The sequence below is a fragment of the Lacerta agilis genome, chromosome 1 (genome assembly GCF_009819535.1).
Source record: "Lacerta agilis isolate rLacAgi1 chromosome 1, rLacAgi1.pri, whole genome shotgun sequence".
Taxonomy (NCBI): domain Eukaryota; kingdom Metazoa; phylum Chordata; class Lepidosauria; order Squamata; family Lacertidae; genus Lacerta; species Lacerta agilis.
Genome location: NC_046312.1, coordinates 51052207 through 51073763, shown reverse-complemented (window position 1 = coordinate 51073763; position 21557 = coordinate 51052207). Strand labels below are relative to the sequence as shown.

General features: G+C 41.6%; 1 protein-coding gene across 1 annotated transcript in view; it reads left to right on the top strand.

Annotated features, from left to right (window-relative positions):
• The window catches only part of EXT2 (exostosin glycosyltransferase 2), a 78506-nt gene extending 57855 nt beyond the window's left edge, over positions 1-20651 (top strand). Inside the window, exons 10-14 of the mRNA XM_033149484.1 lie at positions 2648-2814; positions 11421-11564; positions 13166-13294; positions 14537-14619; positions 19216-20651. Of these exons, the coding sequence (XP_033005375.1) occupies positions 2648-2814; positions 11421-11564; positions 13166-13294; positions 14537-14619; positions 19216-19354 (662 nt within the window). The 3' untranslated portion in view covers positions 19355-20651. The remainder of the gene's footprint in view (positions 1-2647; positions 2815-11420; positions 11565-13165; positions 13295-14536; positions 14620-19215) is intronic.
• Positions 20652-21557: the final 906 nt, after the last annotated feature.

Genomic DNA, 21557 nt, shown 5'->3' with positions numbered 1-21557 from the left:
CCGTAGCATCCTCACTTCACTGTTGGTAGTTATACCTTTTTAAGGTTTAGATAACACACAAATCTCTAACACAGTTTATTCCCACTCCTTAGCAATGCTGACAGTAGAAGGATATTAATTTAGTGAACTTATCTCTATTTAGATGCAGTGCAAAAAATAAAAAATAAAAACGTTTCCTGTTTCAACCTAAAATGATGTACAACCTGGTAAAGATGGATATCTATCTGTCTATCCCAACCTTCCCTTAAGGAACGTGTGGGGTGACACATCTGGCCTTAGCCTGTTTCTTCTCACTATGACCCTTTGAGGTAAAACTAAACTAAGATAGTGCCTTAGGTCACCTGGTTCAATAAACAGGATCTGTCTGTTAATTTCTTGCAATTGTGTGGAGTTAAGGAAATATACAAAAACATACAAAAATTAAATTGTCTACTACTGAGAGCGACTAGAATTTTTGTTTAGGTAATGAACTTATATTTAGGTCATCACAGTGTCACAGAACATGGCTCTAGAAAGCCACCATTTCCTCCTCTCATATTCTCTTGTGTCTCACTAGATACTCACATGGCTCCGTTCCTCTTCCATCTCATCTGATTCATAACTAGCCTTTTCTGGAGTGTATACCTTATTGCCCCTCTCTGTAGCTTGCGTGTATTTGTGTACACACAAAGTGTGTGTTCTGCCACTGAACCAAGACCTCACTAATAGTGCTAGTAAGAATTAATTATATAAAACATTTTTTTGTTTTAACAAGGGCCACCTTGGAGTAGGAAACTGAAATGATTATATTTCCAAAACCTCTCACTCTGTATTTCTTGTTTCTTTTGCTCATCTGGGCCAATTCTGCCTTTCTTAAAACCCCTCCAAGGTAAACTTTCTTTTCATAGTTGTTTAGTGTGGTTTGGAAAGGGGTACAGTTTTCCTAAGGAAGCTGTCTCAGGTATTATGTTTGGATGCCAGCATCTGAAGTGTGCAGAACTTTATACGTTCTTTTGGAGTACTCTGTAAACTATGAAATCACACTCTCCTAGCAGTGAAAATGGACATCTGACCATAATCTCCATCAACTGTGTTTCCAGGAAACAGAGATGTTTTCATGTACATCTCTTTTATGTGTACCTACTAATGCCATATGATGTCAGCCACAGAACAGTTAAAGGGATCTCTTAGGCCTGATGTCAGTGCCACAGTACTAAGATCAGAGAGAACATCTCCTTGTGAGTAAAAGGCAGGAGAGGGATCTCTTGTCTGGTCTTAGTGCTAAGCACCACAGTGCCATGGTTGGCAATGAGCCCTCTGCCTGCCTTTTCTGTAAAGTGCAGGCAGAGGGTTCTTTCCAGTTACCCACTTCTCCCAGATCTGGAGTGGAGAGGGCTGGGAGTGCTGAGTGAGTTACTGACCTGCTTGCCTGATGTGTTGGAGTGCATGTATGAATGTTAGAGAGTGCTGAGTGCTTGGTGTCTGGCGCATGTGTATTTGTAACAAAGGGAAGATAGAGGTACATACTTTTTTTTTCTTTTAGGGGGGTTGTCCCATCTACTTTTGCCCCACCAGTCATTGGAATGTGTGCATACAAACACAGAGAGAGAGAGAGAGAAAGAGAGAGAGAGAGAAGTATGGGTTCCCCACCCCTGTATTAAATAATGATGTATGTTCTTAATGCTAGTACAGTGGTACCTCGGGTTACATACGCTTCAGGTTACATATTCCGCTAACCCAGAAATAACGCTTCAGGTTAAGAACTTTGCTTCAGGATAAGAACAGAAATTGTGCTCTGGTGACGCAGCAGCAGTGGGAGGCCCCATTAGCTAAAGTGGTGCTTCAGGTTAAGAACAGTTTCAGGTTAAGAACGGACCTCCAGAACAAATTAAGTACGTAACCAGAGATACCACTATAGTATTCAAAGTCGTACCTGTATCTCAAGGTTATTTGAATTAATTGGAGTGTCGGAATACATTGGATGAAGTTCAGTGTTGTGCAGTTATATATGTTGCATCACTGCAAGCATATCATCTTGCCAGACAAAATTATTCTCTCTCTCCTCCCACCACATGCTGTTCTTTGGTTCTCCCACAGCCAATTGTGAGAGGAGATAGGGAGAGAACAGTCCCATTGTGCAAGCAGACACCCATGTGTAGGGCTTCCACTGACAGGGTTTGTCAAGTGAATCCCTCCCATAGTTTAATTGTCCTGCTGTACTCATGGCAGAAGGTTGACGGATCGAATCCCCATGATGGGGTGAGTTCCCATTGCTCGGTCCCTGCTCCTACCAACCTACCAGTTCTAAAGCACGTCAAAGTGCAAGTAGATAAATAGGTACCACTCCGGTAGGAAGGTAAATGGCGTTTCTGTGTGATGCTCTGGTTCGCCAGAAGTGGCTTAGTCATGCTGGCCACATGACCCGGAAGCAGTCTGTGGACAAACACCGGCTCCCTCGGCCAGTAAAGCAAGATGAGTGCCACAACCCCAGAGTTGTCCGCGACTGGACTTAACAGTCAGGGCTCCCTTTACCTTTACCTTTTACTCATGGCCTAATACATGCATAGAGCACAAGGACTTGATTGGTGGGTAGGGGTGGAGGTGTAATAAAACTGCAGATGAGATACAGCAAAAATGCAAATAAAATCTTAGATTTTGCTCTTCACAGAAACGGTTTGGCCGAAAGTTCGAGTGCCACTAAAGGTTGTACGGACCACAGAAAACAAGTTGAGTAACCGCTTCTTCCCCTATAATGAGATTGAAACGGAAGCAGTGTTGGCCATTGATGATGACATAATCATGTTGACATCAGATGAGCTGCAGTTTGGTTATGAGGTAAGACGGCTTTTGTTTTTTGCATGACTTGAGTTGATGGAGTTAAATGCTTCTGGGAACAAATCCTCAGCTAAAATGTTCTTAACCATGATGCATAATCAGCGTAAAGTTCTTGCAGCTATCCAGGAAATGCTGTTAATCTTCAGAAAATATTATCTTTGCATTTTGCTGCCCTTGCTGCCCAGCATGGAGGGAGGATTAGCTATAGTTCTTTTCCAACTCATATGCAAGGTTAGCACATAAAGAGTGTGCCAGAGAGCCTGAAAGATGAAACTCTTGGACAGAAGCAGAGGGGAAACTATATTTGTGTATTTCTCTCATGACGCTTTTTAGGGATTTCCAAAACCTGTCTTTCTGTGTTGCCCGTTTAGTCTTCTACTATAAACAGAAGTTTGGTCTTCAGCACATTGGATGATTATTATGACACAGGCCGCCCCAAAACGCTCTCAGGACAGCTTAACATAACATAGAAACAAATTAAATATACAATAACCACAGGAATGATACCATAAGATATGAAGCAGCATAAAAGTAAATCAAGAACAGAAAATAAAACAGCACATTCCACAACCAGGATGCTACCACTGAAAAGGCCCTATAGTCTCCTGCTGCACCCCACCTGACAGGAGTTCCTGGATAAAGGCTTCGAATATTATCTTGGTGCCCCAGTAAATGGATGTAGAGAGCAGTGCTATTTCATTGGAGATAGCAGATCCTGGAGTGACCGCTACAGGTCATCCAACCCACCACTGTGTCTAGATACTTGTTTAGGGCTTGCATGGCCACACAACAAATTTCCTAAAGATCATCCTCAACAGCTTCATATTGTGGGTGTGAATGTGCCCAGCAGTACTTCACAACACAGCTGCCTGTGACAATCACCGAGTACCATTTTCTGAAATTAACCCCATAGATAGGAGCCAAACCACAGAGTCTGCCCAGGATGATGCTTTCAAAAGGGACTAAGAGATAAACCAGAAGCAACAGGGTCACACTCCCCTTATTCTTATCTCGATAAATGTCATCAATCAAGCTGACCAAGAGCAGTGCAGTCCTGTCACCAGGCATGATCCCAAACTAGATAATCTGTATAACTTGCAACCCTATTGAGACTCTTCCTTTCAAAAAAGAACATTGGCACCCAGGTGGTAGCCAGGATGAGCAAAGATCAAGAGAGTACGTTGCTGATTGCATTGTTGCCAGTACCTGTTGGCAATGCTGTTGGCAGTGCCATCAGGCCACATTAATTTTGTGATGCCCTCCAAGGGTGTGAAGTTCACCACTCCTGGAGTTCAGCATTGTGGAAGCTATAGAAATCAAAGTTGACAGTGCTGAACGTTACAGAATAATTTAGGAAAAGTCATTGGGTTTGGCTGACAGTTGAAGATGAGAGGAGAAGATGAAGTCATGTCAGCAAGCTTGTTTTTCCTTTAAGTGTGCAGGGTTTGTTTGTTTGTTTGTTAAATATGAGAGGGATGTTGTTTTAAGTGGCAGAGAGGGGAATGAGATGGTCTGGATCCTCAAGTAAGGAATTAAGGGAGAATTAGAAAGGAGTGGGTGAACTAACAGTAACTTAGTACAAAAGAATAAGCTTAAGACAGTTGACATTATATGGAGTTGGTTTGACAATTGACATACTGACTTAAACAATAATAAAATATATATGGGGAAAAGAGATTTAAGTATGCCATATGTGTCTCCAGACAGGGAGGTTCTCCCATGGGGATTAGCAGTTATATAAGCAGCCAAACTTATATTTTCTTCTTTTGGGGAAACATGAAGGATGGAAGGTTACACTCAAACAGGAGTGTGGACAAGTACAGAACAGCTGTGTATTCACAATGGAAGGCTAGACAAATGAACATGTAGCCTGCTCTGGTTCAGAACATGCCAGGAAGAAGGACAGGGGATAAGTTTTCCTTTGATACACAAGCTTTCAGAAAGAAGAGAGATCTTGACATGGGACTGCTTTCAAATAAGCAGTTTCCTTGGGCAAGTCTCCGAGAAGACTGTGGCATGTCGGTTTGAATAGACTTGGCTAAATAATCTCATGTGTCTGGACTGCTGGCAAAGGGCATGGGGAAGCAGCTGTAATCTGGGGAATTGGCTGGAGTATCTCTATATGCGTTGTTTGTGTGTACTTGAAGAATTTGCAATCTAAGTAGCTTAGATTCGGTAAATCAAAACTTACAACAAATTGTAATAATATAGACGATTTAGGAGAGGAGGATATAAAGGTAAAATTTGTTATGAAAAATCTGGGAGAATGCAAGAACCATCAGTGACTTGACAGGCCAAATGGCTATTGTTGAAATAGAAAGGTCTCCACAAGGAGGCAAAAAGCCATAAAGAAGGGCACAAAATAAGCCCCCTAAGGATGCCCACTAGGAACGTGCTCTGATGTGTCCCAACCAGCCATATCTCTGATGTTGGGGCTCGGGGGACCTTGGACATGGGCAGGAGGAAGCTGCAGCTCATATTTCACTTTAAATGTAAGAACATCAGAAATTATACCAAACACGCACTGACCACTCTTTCCGTATATAGATCACTTCACAGTGTCTCATGTTAAGGAGGCTAAGTTAGTTTCTCAAGGCAATATAGTGATTCAGTGACTGAACTGGGGATCTGTAACTCCCAGTCCCACATTTGAACTTCAGTGTCCATTTTACCTAGTTTGCCTGACTTATGTTGGCCAGATGCTTGGATTGTGGAACTGCCTGAATAACAGCCTGGATAGTCTTTGTGTGAATATGCTGCCATTTGGACAGAGCTTCCTCTGATTTGGCAGACACATCTGAGTCTTGCAAAAGCTGTTTTTCTCTTAGTGTGTTTAAAATAGTAATAATCATAGCAGCCACCAATTTATAGAATAATTCTAGAATCCAGGGCAATGCCATACATGTGGGATAGAAAAGAGCCCTAAAACATATCTGGGCGAATGCACAACCATGCTAATTTTTAATATTAACCAGGGGGCGGGGGGACGACTGAATCAAACATCCAGAGTGTGGCAGTTCCTTTTTTATGTTGTTTCCTCTATAAGAGCATGAGGGGAAGTGTGTATAAATGCAGTTCCTACCTTCAACCCGCAAATCAGTGACTGCAGATCAATCTTCCCTGGGCCAGAGTGTCTTTGACTTGCTTGACAGGCCTGAGCTGGCTACCAGATGTTTAACTTGTCCTCGGCCTGTGGTAATTTATTTATCTGTTTATGTATTTCACCAAGAAAGTATCTGTTGCATTTCTGAGCAGTTTGCAAGGGAATTCTGAGGGAACAGTAGCAACATATAATGTTACCAGGAGGGTTTCTTTTTTAAGTGTCTTGCTTCAGTCAGGAGAAACATTTGGAAATGTGATGTTGGTAACGTTCTTCCTCTGCTTATTCTCCAGACCTTGTTTAAACATGTGGCTGAACTTTGTAGCAGCACAGACTTGTCTGGCTGTATCGATTAGGCTCTTTTTATAAAAAGAAGAAGAGAAGGGGGGTTACTTTGATCTCTGTACACTTTCAGCCATAAAAATTAAAGTAACACTCAAAAGTGTCAGACATTTTTTTTACTTGTTAAAAGTGAACTATTAGGGTCCCTAATGATTTATTGCATGGTGCAAAACTACTGAAGCAAGAGCAATATAGCCCCTATGTGCCGTTTAATTTAAGGAGGCATGCAAATATCTACAGCTCTGTGACTTGAAGTGGAAGCTTTGTGAGAAGTAAGAGGACAGCTTTTCAGCATTGTGTTGACAGAAGTACTGACAGATAGTGTTCTGTGCTCTTAAACAGTTATGACTATACAACATTTCTACCCATTCATCAGCTGTTTCTGTTCCCCTTACAAGAAAGATAAAAGCAAAAGAGCAAAGAAATGTAACATGGATTCAGCTGAACATAATTTTTGAAAATGAAGGCGAAGCAGACCAGTCTTGCTCTAAACCACATTTTCCATTTTCAACCTTCATGCAGCTAGAAGTTACCTTTCTTTAACCATGACGTGGTTGTGTTTAAAATTTGGGGTTGTTAATTGCTGTTTGAAGGTTTCATTACAGCTAATTCTGTTTCTTTGTCTCCCAAAATATACTTTTAATTATAGTTGTAGTGCTTATGAATCTCTCTGTTTATCTCTCTGTGTTGGGAATTGCCAGACTTGTGTTCTGTGTGAGAAGCCAGTGGCTTCAGCTCTGCCTGCTTCTGTACACTGAGGGATAACTCTTGCGTGTTCTTGTAACCTGTTCTTGTAACCTGCTTGCTTGTAAAACCAACACACAGGGGGTGACAGGCATGCTAAGCTCTACCCCCATCACTGTGACCATACTCCTTGTCCAAGACTTGGAAGGCAACCTCCCAAAGTGGAGATCCTCATGCACTCATGGCATCTCCCCACAGAGTTTGGAACCCTGAAAGACCCATGGTGGTGATAAGGGGGAACTTGCTGTGCTCATCCCTGCTTCCTTGTGAGCTTTACATGGGAATAGAATGCCTGAGGCAGGCTTATGTTTCACATTGATGATAAATGCTAAGTGCCTGTTGAGGCTGAGCAAAGATTTTTGCTCTTCTTGCTGTTTAAGGTTTAACTTGGCACACTTCCTGTATATTCATAGAAAAACAAGTCAGACGTGGGGCAAAGCCAAAGTGTGTCTGCTAGGTATGGAAAAATGTTTGGCTGCTGCTGTTGTCGTTTTTACCTAGTTCTAATGCTCTTCGACATATAGTTGCTGGACTTACACTTTGCCATTCTTCTGCTACGGTAATAAAGCAAGCACTATGTCCTATATGAGCAACAGCTGTTTTCCCTATTAATCTAAAGTTTAGACTCAAAACTTTCCTATGAGTATATTTTCTTAACTGTTCATAGAAGAATGTATGCTGTCTTCAACATATGAGCATGTGATGACCTTTATATGTGGTCACCAGTTAGCAATAAAACAGAGACTAAGACTGCTTTTATCACCCATCCTAGCTCAATCTTTATGCATTTCTGGTCATGAAACTGTGGTTTAGAGGCAAGGAATGTGATGTCTGAATGGAACCTGGGTTTTGCCTCTGTTCCTAACTATTCTAACTTAGAAGTGGTAAATAGCCTATCCTTTTGGGAGCCTCTCATTTCTTCTCAATCATTGTATTATACATAAGTATGTTTAGGGTGCTTCAGAGCAGAAAGAAAGGTGAAACAACTCCGGCATCCCAGGGTAATTGTGAGATAATTTATGAATAAGTCAATTTATGAGCTATACTACAGGCCTCCTTATATTTCAAAGCTAAATTGGACTAGCTTTATCATACTTATACAAGCAACTTGTATAATTTTCCTGAAATAATATAATTTAGCATGATAAGCCTTAAAATGTTTTTATTTCAATTTCACTGCCTGGTTCCTTCCTCTGCTTCCATTTATTAGACACACTTCAGTTTACACCAGAGTGTTGTGATGTTCTTAGTCTTTAATACATGCACTGTGCTAGTCAGCTGAAACTGTCTTCACAGCTGAGCCTGCCTATTTTCAGCTTTCTTCCCCAGTCTCTCTTTAACCATTATCTCTTCTCTTCCCCTACAGCTGTTCTTTAAAAAAACAACAACCCAAAACCCCCAAAGTTTTTCCTTAAATTTCCTGTCTGGCCTCTCATTATCTGATCTGCCTTTATGGCATAACACTTCAGCCTGCTCACTGGTCGGTGCAAAGCGTTGCAAACTCAGTGACACTGTAGCAACACTTATGCAGGGCAGAGAAAAGGATGGGACATCATAGAGACTGCAAGGAGAGCTGCTCCCCATTTTGCATTATAGGTCCGTCCATAGGGTCAGAAATAAGGTACTGATGCTAGATCCTTGGACAATGCCAACAAAATGAAAAATAAGGGTAGAGAACAGGGGAAAGCCACCAAAATAATGTTTGAAAAATGTTTGAGAAATGAAACCAGGCCAGGTTTGAGCTGTGAAACCCCAGTTTCTGTGGCACTAATGTATGATTTGACAGCGTTAAAAGCAGGGAGAAAGAAGGAACTGAAGAGCAGAAAGACGGTGAGAATCTTTGGGTTTGACAAGTAAGATTCTTGTGCATTTTCATCAGAACTGTCTTGGTTGAATTATCGGGATGTAAACCATATGAAATAAGTCAAGAAGCATTATCAGAGTGCAAATGGAGACACCAAACGTAGACTGACCACATGAGAAGATAGCTAGCTCTTCCATTGTTTGTGATGTTTTGACTGTGATCTGTCAAAACTGATCCACACATTATGTTTAATGTGAATACACTGGTGATCACAATGTTTAATGTGGTGAGCACTCAGAAGCGTCAAGGCGGAGATGCACATCTCCTGTCACTTGCGGGTAGTAGTGGAGATGAATTACCATTGGTACATATTATAAGAATGTAAGAAGAGCCCTACTGGATCAGACCAAAAGCTCCATCAAGTCCAGCATTCGGCAGTGGCCAGGCAGATGTTTCTAGGAAGCTTACAAGCAGGGCATGCCAGAAACATCCCTCTCTTGCTATTATACCAGATCAAACTATTTGCCCAGCATTGCCTAGTCTGACTTGTTTGACTTCCAGTGGTCCTTCAGGGCCTCTAGACGAGGTCTTTGCCATCACCTGCTACCTGACACCCTTAAATGGAGATGCTAGGGGTTCAACCTGGGACTTTCCTGATGCTGAGCATGTGCTCTTCCACCGAGTATGCTCCCTCTGCAGAAACTGCTATTCCCTGGCGTACTGCCTCTCAGTATGTACTTACAGGCGTACACAACTTCCTCTGTGCTTTACCGTGTTCACTGTAGTGAACAGTGGTACATAGGTGAAGCACACCTGCCACATTATCCCTAAAATGTCTGATTAGTGCCAGTAGCATTGCTTGTGCCAAGCAAGGGAAGCACCCGTGCTATTTTTAAATATTCACACATGCACATACGTTGTGTCAGTTATAACCACAGATAACTAAACAATGCACTTCACAAATAGAATTTCCTCTGTCTTTAAATGGCCTACATGCAATTTGTACCACCGTATTATTGGGCACGCGCATCTTTCCTTTCCTGCTCACTCAGGGAAATGTGTCTTTGAGTAATGTAGCCAGCACTGTATAGAAGCTAAGGGGTGTATTAATGATGACTTGTCCCTATTCCTGTCAGCTTGTGTTTTGATCTGGTAGTCACTAGCAGAGTAATGAAGTGATAGGAATAAGCATCCTGATTGTATCCAGGTGCCAGGAACAAGGCAAGTGGAAAGAAACTGTAGCAGTACTGCTACCAAAGCACCTAGAAAGTTGTTGGAAAACATAAAAAAGTTCTCATGTATATCCAAAAGTGACTTGAGCCACACTAGGAAATGATTAATACAAAACTCTAGATTTTACTAGATTTGTACATATAAAAACTGTTAACCTTATGATCAAAGCATTTGTCTTAACCCGCCTGTCCAAAGTCTAAACATGAAAGCTGAAATTGTTTTCTGTTTATTTTTTCATAATAAGCCATATTTGCACAAACATTTTTTTTCCATTTTTGAAAGTGCATATTGTATGAAGTACTCTTTGTGAAGATTTATTGTTTCAGATTACTGTGTCACTAGAATATTTTTTTTACTCGCTCCAAATGCAGTATCACAAACTGTCACTGTGGTCACTGACTGAAATGAAAAACAGTCAAATCTGAAGCTGTTTGGGGGAGCATATGGTAGGTGAAAGGAATTGAAGAAAGTGAAATAGGCTGTCAGGAAAGACTGTTTTATGAAGCAACCAATTAATCTTGAATAATCCTTTTGCAAGGGAAATGAAAGCAGATGGTTGCTTAACACAACTCAAGAAAACAACTGAACTGTTTCGAAGACACTTGGTTATAACATCCCATAAGGATGACAGACTGCCTGAAGCGTCTTGATCTCTGTACTATATTGATGCGCAGTAGAGTGCTATTTAGCAGCCACTGCCAAGTTGACAGAGGGACAACTGAAAGTTGGCTATAGACCAGAGTTGGGCAAAGAGCAGCAGCAGTGCTGATGCCACAGTAGGGGGTGGGGACACCCCCCATTCCCACAAGAACAGTAATAACAACAACAACAACAACAACAGTAGTAGTAGTAGTAGTAAACTGCTTTCAAAAAGGCCCAAGGAGAGAGCAGCTGCTGAAGCAAACATCACAAAGTGTGGAAGGAGAGGTTGGCCAGGGGAGTTCTGATTTACACCATTGTAACCTGTGGGACGCGGGTGGCGCTGTGGTCTAAACCACTGAGCCTAGGGCTTGCCGATTGGAAGGTCGGTGGTTCGAATCCCTGTGATGGGATGAGCAAGTAGATAAATAGGTACCGCTCCAGCGGGAAGGTAAACGGCGCTTCCGTGCGCTGCTCTGGTTTTGCCAGAAGCGGCTTAGTCATGCTGGCCACGTGACCCGGAAGCGGTACGCCGGCTCCCTCGGCCAATAAAGCAAGATGAGCACCGCAACCCCAGAGTCATCCACAACTGGACCTAACGGTCAGGAGTCCCTTTAACCTGCGGCAGACACTCCATATTTATCTGTAACTGTTATTTTATGGGGGGAAAACAATATTATTAAGCCAAATTGTCCAGCTTTTCAGTGAATACCATTAGCATAACATGTCAGTTATACTCTGCAGGTATGGAGAGAGTTCCCTGACCGGCTTGTTGGATATCCTGGTCGCTTACATTTGTGGGACCATGAAACAAGCAAGTGGAAATATGAGTCGGAGTGGACCAATGAAGTTTCAATGGTACTCACAGGAGCAGCGTTTTACCACAAGGTAAGATGTGACATAATTCTGAAGTGGTGGGTTTGCATGTGGCATAATGATAGAGCCTTGTATGTCAGTAGTGGATGGTAGACATGTTATAGCATAATGCAGGTGTCGGTGATCTTCCTCAAATGTGCTGGTATAGGCAGATATGAAGGAGAAAGAAGCCACATTCTGTTGGTGGATCCCTTTGAATAAAATAGCTATCTGTTTGAAATATTTGGATACAGACTCGGAGGTATAATGTTACGGGTTTTTCAGCAGAGCGGAAGGGCTATTATGTTTGCATACAAGTGGCTATTTTTATTCATCTCTTTGCCCTTGAATGGCACATTCCATATTTTAAAAATGCTTTTGAAAGATTCGTTGATTTGAAAGAAGTTCACTGTGTGACATAAGGAAGGCTGTATTTGAGTAGCTCAAGCCCAGACATTTCATGGCCATGTGGTACTGGTTCTTTGGATCTTTGGCACAATTAAGATTATCAGAAAAGGTTCTGAGCAACATTTAGAGTGGAATGATGAGGTAATGATTGTGTTTCCGGAAGCTGCGCCTTGGTTTCTGAACGTTTCGGAAGTTGAACGGACTTCCGGAACGCATTCTGTTCAAAAACCAAGGACGACTGTCGTTGGTCCAGCAAGTTCAAATTGCAGCTTGCCATTTTAAAATGCCACGTTGGATCAAGTATCTAAGTTACTGAAGAGATTAGGGAATAGAACCGTGGGGTGGGAATACATGTTGGGCATGATACACCTCTAGTGGATTTGTATCTTCAAGGCCGCCTGCTCCCATGTACCTGCTTATGTACTGTGCTAATCCTCACAGGTCCTTCTCCAGTTGCCCCCATAGTGGCAACCAATGACAGCCTCTCCAGTACTGGCATACCCATGTTTGGAATACATTCCTTTAGTGCCCACTCTCTCTATGGCACACTTTTACATTTTTAAAATAAAAGGTATTTTAAAATGCCACTTGTGTTTTGGAGCACGTGCAACTCCCCCAATTTTATTTTTCTGCTGTTTTATTTTTATTGTGCATTTGTTAACTTTTTATTATTTTAATTTTATTATTAATTCTATTGTGTTTGTCTGCTGAGGTACTCGGAGCATGTATAAAATAAAAGTAATCATAAAATACAGTTGCTTCCATCCAATGGTACAAAGGCCAACTTGAAAGGTCCAGCGCTGAGGGCCTTCTGGTGGTTCCCTCATTGCGAGAAGCAAAGCAGAGGGCCTTCTCAGTAGTGGCGCCCGCCCTTTGGAATGCCCTCCCATCAGATGTCAAAGAAATAAACATCTATCAAACTTTTAGAAGACATCTGAAGGCAGCCCTGTTTAGCGAAGTTTTTAATATTTGATGAATCATTGTATTTTAATATTCTATTGGAGACAGATGGGCAGGGTATAAATAAATTATTATTATTATTAGGACTGCAAGGATGTGGCATAATTTTTTTGTGCAAACCTCTGTTAATTCCCAGTGGAACCTGCCCACCACTTAACTCCCATTCCAGTTCAAACCTTTTTTTATGGTTTAGGAAACCTGTAACTGCAACAAATATGCACAAAGCTTACTTCCCCCCCCCCTCAAATTGCTTTTCCTTTCTGCAGTATTTTAACTACTTGTACACATACAAAATGCCTGGGGACATCAAGAACTGGGTGGATGCTCACATGAATTGTGAGGACATTGCCATGAATTTTCTAGTGGCCAATGTTACTGGAAAAGCGGTCATTAAGGTAAGCTTTGCTTCAGCTGTTCTCTCGGACTTGGTTATGTTGTAGTGCCATACATGTATTTTATTCATGCCATTTTTTAATCCCACCCTTCCTCCAAGGTACTTGATGTACAGGTTATCCCTCACAACAACCCTGTATAGTAGATTAGGCTGAGAGACGCAGTGACTGGCTCAGGGTTACCCAGTGATCTTCATAACAGAGTAGAGATTTGAATCTAGATATCCCATATGTTCCCAACTATTACTTTTGGGCAAATGTCATATAGATTTGAGGAGTTTGAGCCATTTTGGTTGCATAAGGAGGTGTTGATCCCATTAGCTGTGATCATTCTGACCGGACAAATGTTGTGTTGGGTGGGTGGGTGGGTTTGTGGAGGGGAGAGCAAGTTAAACATTTTTTGTTCAAATCACTTAGCAAAATTAAAAGGGGGAGAACATGTCCAACCCGATCCATCCCTGTCTATCTTAACTGGCAACAGCTGATTTATAGGAATGCTAATTGCAGGAATGTTAATTTGCAAGATCAGTTTTTAAATGAACTTTTATCCCCGAATTAATTTCCTGACATGTTTCAACACATTTCCTTGGCCTGGATGTTCACTTTGTCTGCTCATTTCAAAGTGTGTCAACTCGGAATGAGATTTAGAGGCCTCCAGGCATTTCTTCAATTAGCAAGGTCTGCTTTCCTGCCTGTCCATCATCGTTTATCCAGACCGGTGGCTGTGTTTCCTAGAAAAGCCTTAGAAGATAAAGTGTGTGTGTTTGCTGTGAGAGTTTCTGAACTGTGCAAGGGCACTGCAGAGTCATTTGGCACCTCGGTGCAGTTGGGAGAGCCTCGCAGAGTTTGCCAGTCAGCTATTAAGTGAGCAAAGTGTGTCTGTTGGATTAAGGTTACGGTGAAGTATGGGAAGCTATATTTCATCGCTCTTATGGCTGCAAGAACAAATGGTGTTTATACAGGGACCTTGGCAGTGAGAAAACAGTCATTAAACAGGAATTAAGGAGCTTGTCATCGCCGCTACTTTCCACTTACAGAAGGCAAAACCCCTCCAAGCATTTTTTATTGGGTCACTGTGAGTTTTGCAGTCAGCAGGGCCAGATGGAACTAAATGGCATAGGTTCCCCCCCCCCTTCCTTCGAGGGTTTGACTTACAGTACAGATATGTTCAAGGGCACTGTGCTGCATTTCTGAACGCAGGGATTAATGTTTGTGCTGTGACAATGTTGTGTTGACTTTGCACAGGTGACCCCAAGAAAGAAATTCAAATGTCCAGAATGCACAGCTATTGATGGGTTATCACTAGACCAGACACACATGGTGGAAAGGTGAGTGTCCCTTTGCCATTCCCAGCGCTTAATCCATAAGAGTCTTGGAAGTTAGGACCAAATCATTCACTGATTTTATTTACAAAAACATGGTTACACAAATCTAATTTGCAAAGGCAGTTTTGGCATGAGACAACTTGCCCATTACTTATGCTGAGAAGCTAGCTGATTGCATCCTGAGCCCATCAAGTCTATTGGGTTTGAATATGTATTATATATGTATTATACACACATATGAGCACAGGCATCCTTGTGCTTAATAAGAAGGCATGTCAAGCAATAATATAATTGTTTCAAGTATGGTAAATTAAAACGATGAACTTATTGGAATGACAGAAAACCAGAAATAAAATGTGTATAGGAAAGAGAGAATTTTCTGAGCTCAATGCTTTGGAGGTGCAGCCTGCGCTAATATTTCAGCATGAAAGCAGATAGAAGTAAAACACGCTCCCCTTTTGCATATCTCCTTTCATACTTCATTGATGGCTCCATTAAAAATCATATTTTGCTACTTTTTGAAATAGGGCTTAGTGATACTGAACTGATTTCAACAGGCCTTAACTGTCAAGTCTATGTTGCCATGAGAGAAGGAAAGTATGGCAGATGAAGAATAATCTGAAATTCATTCCTCTAAATAAGAGTAACTGGGAGGAACAGTATTATAGTACAAACAAATTACATATTGTGTTACATTTCAGAATCCTGAGCTCTGTAATTCTGGATAGAAGGGCACTCAGTCAGAAGAGAAGTAGCTATCTGAAGCACACTTACCATGACATCTACACACTCCTTCGTTTATAATGCCTTGCAAATATCACAATAGGGATATTTTGTATTCACTTTGTGCTCTTTCCATCGCCATGTTTTACTGAGAAGTTAAGAGATCACTGGTGAAATGGACACTGTCACAGGCTGTATGAAGGACTGATTTATGAGAAGAGATTAAGACAAATATATATAGCCTCGATAAGAAATTACTAAATAGGTATAAGTCTTCAGGTATTTAAGAATGTAAACACCAAGCATGGTGATAAGTTATTTTGGGTGGCACAAGGATATATAATATGAAAAAAGGGGATTAAATGCAGGAAAAGCCATCAGGAAGTACTACTTAATCGTGACATCTTATGCTATAGATTAGAATAGTTTCCAATTGGAGGGGGTGGATTCCTTGGGAACTTTAAATGTGAAATGAACCTTATCCTTTTCCTCCTGTGTGGGCCCTTTGACACACTCATGATGAGTCTTGTCAATGAACAAACTAGGCTGTCACATGTGTAGCACTACGTTCCACATTTTAACCAGGCCCTAACCTGTGTTAATTTCAAGAGAAACCTTTCCTTCCAAGCAGTCTTAAGACAGGACTGCACTAACTTTAGAGGACTCAGAGGCACAGCATTCTTCATTTTTCAGTTTAATAGCATAGCATTGAATCCTCTTGTCCGTGGCTTAGATCTTATTTTGTGTTCTACCTCCCGTGTTGGAGGCGATATTGTCTCTGCATACCGGTTGCTGCATACCGAATCGCAGGGTGGTTGGGTGAGTGCTGTCGCGCTCGGCTTCTGCACACAGGCTTCCCATGGGCACCTGCTTTTCTACTGTGAGAACAGAGTGCTGGATTGGGTAGGTTTGGCCTGACCCTGCAAGCTCCTTCTTACCTTCTCATACCCGGATTCTCAGACTTTCAGGCTTAGGTATGGTTCTGCCGCTGTAGACTTAAATTCCTCATCCGCACCACTTCCACAGCATATCTGGATGAGATAAAAGTTATGAGAATCATCAAATGTGGGTGTCGGGTGCGTGAATGGGCCTGTTCTGTCTTCAGTGGTACTAGTCATGTTTCTCCCATCATTTTGGGCTGATGCATCATATTTGATCCGGATTTGTCATTCATGCCTTTAAGGGTAGAAAGCACATTTGGCTTTAATGTCCATTGTGTTTATGAGATATCATTTAATTTTCATTTCTGTCAATAGCTTTTATCATGCAGATCCCCTCCTCCAAATATCAAGTTGACATTAATTCCATACAGCATATTAAAAGAGCTGCTGTACTGACATTATTCTTATTTATTCTTATAAATAAATCTCAAAGGAGCACAGGGTGGTGCACATCATACATATTTGTGTGTTCATTTTGCAGGTATCGAACTGAATACACTGCACACAAAATTAGTATCCTCGCGCCTATGTTTTTGTCTGTTTTGGAAATCCAAGTTTCCAATCCTAATGCTTACTGAGAAAACCTTTCAGACTTATAGGCATTGTTGATTTCAAGCTAGTGAAAAGTTTTTAAAGTTCCTAGTGGCCTTACGGAAGGGACACTAATACCCCACAATGGACACCATCCTCCATGGCAATTTTTTCTTGCTTCCCTCAGCTTGCTGACCACTTAATCATAATTGCCATGCCCTTCCTTCCCTTGTTACTTTCACCACCCGATTCCTTACTTAAGACCTTCCCCATCATAAAACTGTTTCCCACTATCTGGCATTGAATGAGTTAAACACCCAGCACAGTTTACCAGGGTACCTTGTAGACATCAGAGTTCTAACAGTTATATTCTTTCAGGTAAATTTGTTCTGTTACTTACTGCTAACCCCATGGGGAGGTGGGGTAAAATCCAATATTATTAAATGTGGATACTTTATTTCACTCAGTTGGACAATGAAAATAAACCAGTCAGTTTCAGGTTTGGGTTTTAAAGTAATGTTGTATTTCAAGCTCTCAAGTACAATCAGTGCTGTAGAGACCCTAAAGAGAATGCTTGTTTGTTTTTAGGGGAAACCCTGTTTCCAGGGAATTTTTAAAAAAATAATAATCCAAGAACTATTTCAGAATTCCTTTTGGTTTCTTAACTGCTTATTTTTGCAAGGCCTGTTCTGAGCCAAATTCAACCTGACAGTGGCTCTTTAAGAGCTATGTTGGCAGCTAATCCACCCTAGTTTACAGCATGTACATTGCTTTAAGAATGCCTGGAATTCTGGTGGGGAGGCAATAGGGAATCTTTGACCTCTGTGGAAATGTGCAGCTGACAGCATCTCCTTTCTCTTTGCTACAATTAAATGCTTCAGTCAAAGAGCTTCACATCTTTGCCAAATCCTATATGGTATGAGGCTCCGCCTCCTGTTTTGTGCATCTGACAAAGTAGGAAAATGCATGCAATAGTTTGCTAGGTTAAAGGTACCAATGGCCCCTTTACGGTACTTCCTACAACTTACACAGTGACTCCTCCGAACCCACTTTGTGTGCTCATCACCCACATGTATTTGATGTACAGCTCTGGGAAGACTAGGATCTTCAGACAGCAGGATTACAGATGCACACCTTAATTAGGAGAGTAAAGGAGAGTCCCTAACTACCCAAGCCTGAAGACTGAGTGTGATAATTTGCTACAGGAGAAAAAAGAAGGGAGGGAGTATACCTGATCTAGGAGCAAGTGGCGTGCAAAGTCAGGAATAGCGGGCTGTGTCTTCTGTGTGACAGTTAAACTCTCTCCTTAGAATCCTGTGCCATCCAAGTTACAGTATTCCTTGCCCATTCTTTGGTCTGTGGTGTAGGGAAGCAGAAAGCTTTATCCATAAGATCGCAGAGCAAATAGGGGTTCTGTTGGAGGTGTGAGCTACCAAAGCACTTAAAATCTGAGGTTGTAAATACAGTTTTGGGCTAATGCACCTCAGTGGATAGGAGAGGAGGCTTTCTGGATGAGGGAATGCTATAAGACCTGTATTCCTTTGAATCATTGGAGGGTTGTTGTTGTGTGGTTGTTGTTGTTTTGCAAATTCCTGTACTTTAAAAGCATCCCACCTACCTCTAAAAGGCTAAATATAGTTAAAGGGCAAATGCCAAGTTATAGAGGAAAGGTTTTGCCTGGTGCCTAAAGATAATACAGTGATGGTGCTAGGTGATGCTCCTTGGGGAGGGCATTCCACAAATGAGGAGCCACCACAGAAAAGGCCTGTTCTCGTGTTGCTACTTTCCTGACCTAAGGTGATGAGCTCAGGGTTCAGGCTGGTTCAAATGAGGAGAGGCGGTCTGCAAGATAATGTTGTCCTGGATTGTTTTGGGCTTTATTGCTCACGAGCAGCATTTTGAAATGGACCTAGATTGGCAGCCAGTCCTGTCGGGGCCAGGATTGGTTTTATGTGCTTAAACTATCTTGCCGAAATTCTGCACTGAACTGAAGTTTCCTAATTGTCTTCAGAGCCAGCTCCACATAAAACGCTTTGCAGTAATCCAACCTAGAGGCTACTAGACTCTAGAGCATCAACAACTGTGGTTAGGCTATCCCTGCCCAGATAGAGACACAGCTGAGCCTCCAGATGAATCTGATGGAAGGCACTCTGTGCCACCAAGGCCATCTGAGCCTCAATTGACAGCAAAGGATCCAGAAGTACCCCCAAGCTATGTACCTGCTCTATAGTTAAAAAAAAAGCAAATGATGTAAAAAGTCCACATTGGCACCCAGTGTTAAGGTATATAGTGTTTTGAGAAAAGATTAAATTATAGTAAGCTGGATAGTAAATGCATAGCTAAACTTAGCATATTATAGTGAAACGGATCTGTTGCTAAGCAGTGCAATTGTTTATTTCTGTAGGTCTGAATGCATTAACAAGTTTGCCTCCGTCTTTGGGACCATGCCTCTGAAAGTGGTGGAACACCGGGCAGATCCAGTCTTGTACAAAGATGACTTCCCTGAAAAACTGAAAAGTTTTCCTAACATCGGAAGCTTGTAAAGAATAGACGCAAGGCCAATTGGATATTGGGATCCAATACACAAACAGTGACTGGTGCCGAGCATCAGGCCTTGGAGAAGAGTTCCTGGGCGTATTACAAAGAGGATGCAGAGGTGCCTCACTCCTGGTGTAATTCAAGCTTTTTCCATGGACAGCAAGATTCTTAACACAGGGCAAAGAATCAAACCACATGCTGCTGCTGCTGCCTTGCTATGCGGGTCTACTGAAATGCCATACAAATATTTATTTGCTCTACAGACCTTACATCCTGACAAAGAGTTAAGCACAAACAATACAGAATCTCTCTCTCTCTCTTTCTCTCTCTCCCTCTCTCTCTCACACACATATTTTTTCCTCTAAGGTCCATTGGTTGTCACTTAAATCTATTGTGGAATCTATTATGGAAAACACTGCTATCTCTCCTAAGAGCTGCTTTCTGCGTATGCTTCATAGACCCCACATTTCTCTTCTATGCAAGCCTGGCTTACATGGAGCCTTTGAGATTTGTGATTAGCATTAACTCTTCTGTAGATATGCTAGGTTTTTTTTTTGCTGAGTAGGATTAGAAAAAAGATTGTCATGACATCAGACTTTTACAGGGGGCGGGGAGATAGCAGTTGGAGTAAAATAAATCATTTCCTTTACTCAAATTACTTCTTCATGAATATGAACACATTTCACATTTATTTTCACAGAAGACAAGACTGCATGCTTGACCAGCCTCAGTCCCCTTTTCTTACTATGCTGAAACATTTTTTTTCAGTTCAGGTGCGCATGGTCAAGACATAAACCTATGCAGCATCTAAACAAAGTTGATGCTTTGAAACTCTGCTTAGGAAACAACATGCCATGTTCTGATTCTTAAACATGTTTCTGGAGAGAAATGCACTTTCTCTATTGGATTGTTCAGGTATGAAGTATAATTCACAGCAAATAAAAAGCAAACTTTTCTGACCAGCCACTATCTCAAAGCTACACACAAAGTGTTAGTACATAGAATTCACTGCCCGCAAGATAATTAAAATCCATTCACTGCCCCATAAAGGACCACCGTTCAGTAGAATGTGCTTCCCCTTGAAAGCAGTCAGCCACCAACCATCTGTACTTGTTGTACACGAAAACCTCGTTTATTTCTGCAGGCCTTCCCAGAAGGACAAACCTATTCGCAGATAGGAATTTGTTGGCACTTTTTAATGAAAACGCATTGTATGTTTTACTGTATTTTGTTTTGGTTTTTTTATACAGTGCAGTGTTAGCACTTCTGTAACAATTTCTAATAAACAAATAATACAACACATGCTTTACATGCAAACGGGTTCAATCCCTGACATCTCAACATTAAACAGGGAAAGACTCCTATCTGAAATCCTGGAGACCTGATGTCATTCGGTGGAGGAAGTGATGAGAATGCACATACAAAATAGTTAAAGTGGTACATCAGAATGAGCTGGTCTGAGGAATGAACAGACATGCTTTTGAATTGCACAGAACTCGTTACCAGAAATTAATTGGAATAACGTGTATAGATTGATTTATGTTGAGTTTCTTTTTCTCTTGAGCCAGCACAGCAGCAGCTAATACCCAAACTAAAGATAATTGGCATAAGTTCATCTAGGTGAGGAAAGAGTTTTCCTCTTTGCACCAACAGTATGGTGTTGCAGTTCGATGCATTATGGGAGATTAGCACATCTCTCTGAAGCCTGCTCCACTGTTGTTTTCAGAGGTTACGGTGTCTGCTCATGCGATTTACCTAACTGCAAGCTGCATGACAAATGCTAGGAACCTTTTTCATCCTTCTCATGTGAGACTGAATGAAAGATACTGAGAATTGCATAGATCTCCCCCCCCCCCCCTGAGTCTCCTGGTGAAAAAAGGGCTTGCTCCTTGTCAGGGTGATACTAATAACTGGCTGGAAGGGGGTGTTTCAACTTCAAACTCTCAGGGAGTTATAAAGTAGACTATTCCGTTCATTAGGGAAGACGGGTTTTTAACTACATGTTTTTTTCTAAAGTTTTCCATGATGGAGGATTCGCTGATTTCAAAACATCAGGAGCTTTATTTTGAGCCCCAAAGAACTCTTCAGTAGAATCTGATTTGCAAAAGGCTTGTCACTGTAACTAATTTTGCATCTGTTCTGAGTGAGATAGTGAGCAAAGGGCTCTCCTTCCTTCTGGTTTAAGAGTGCTTCATCTAAGCTGGTTCT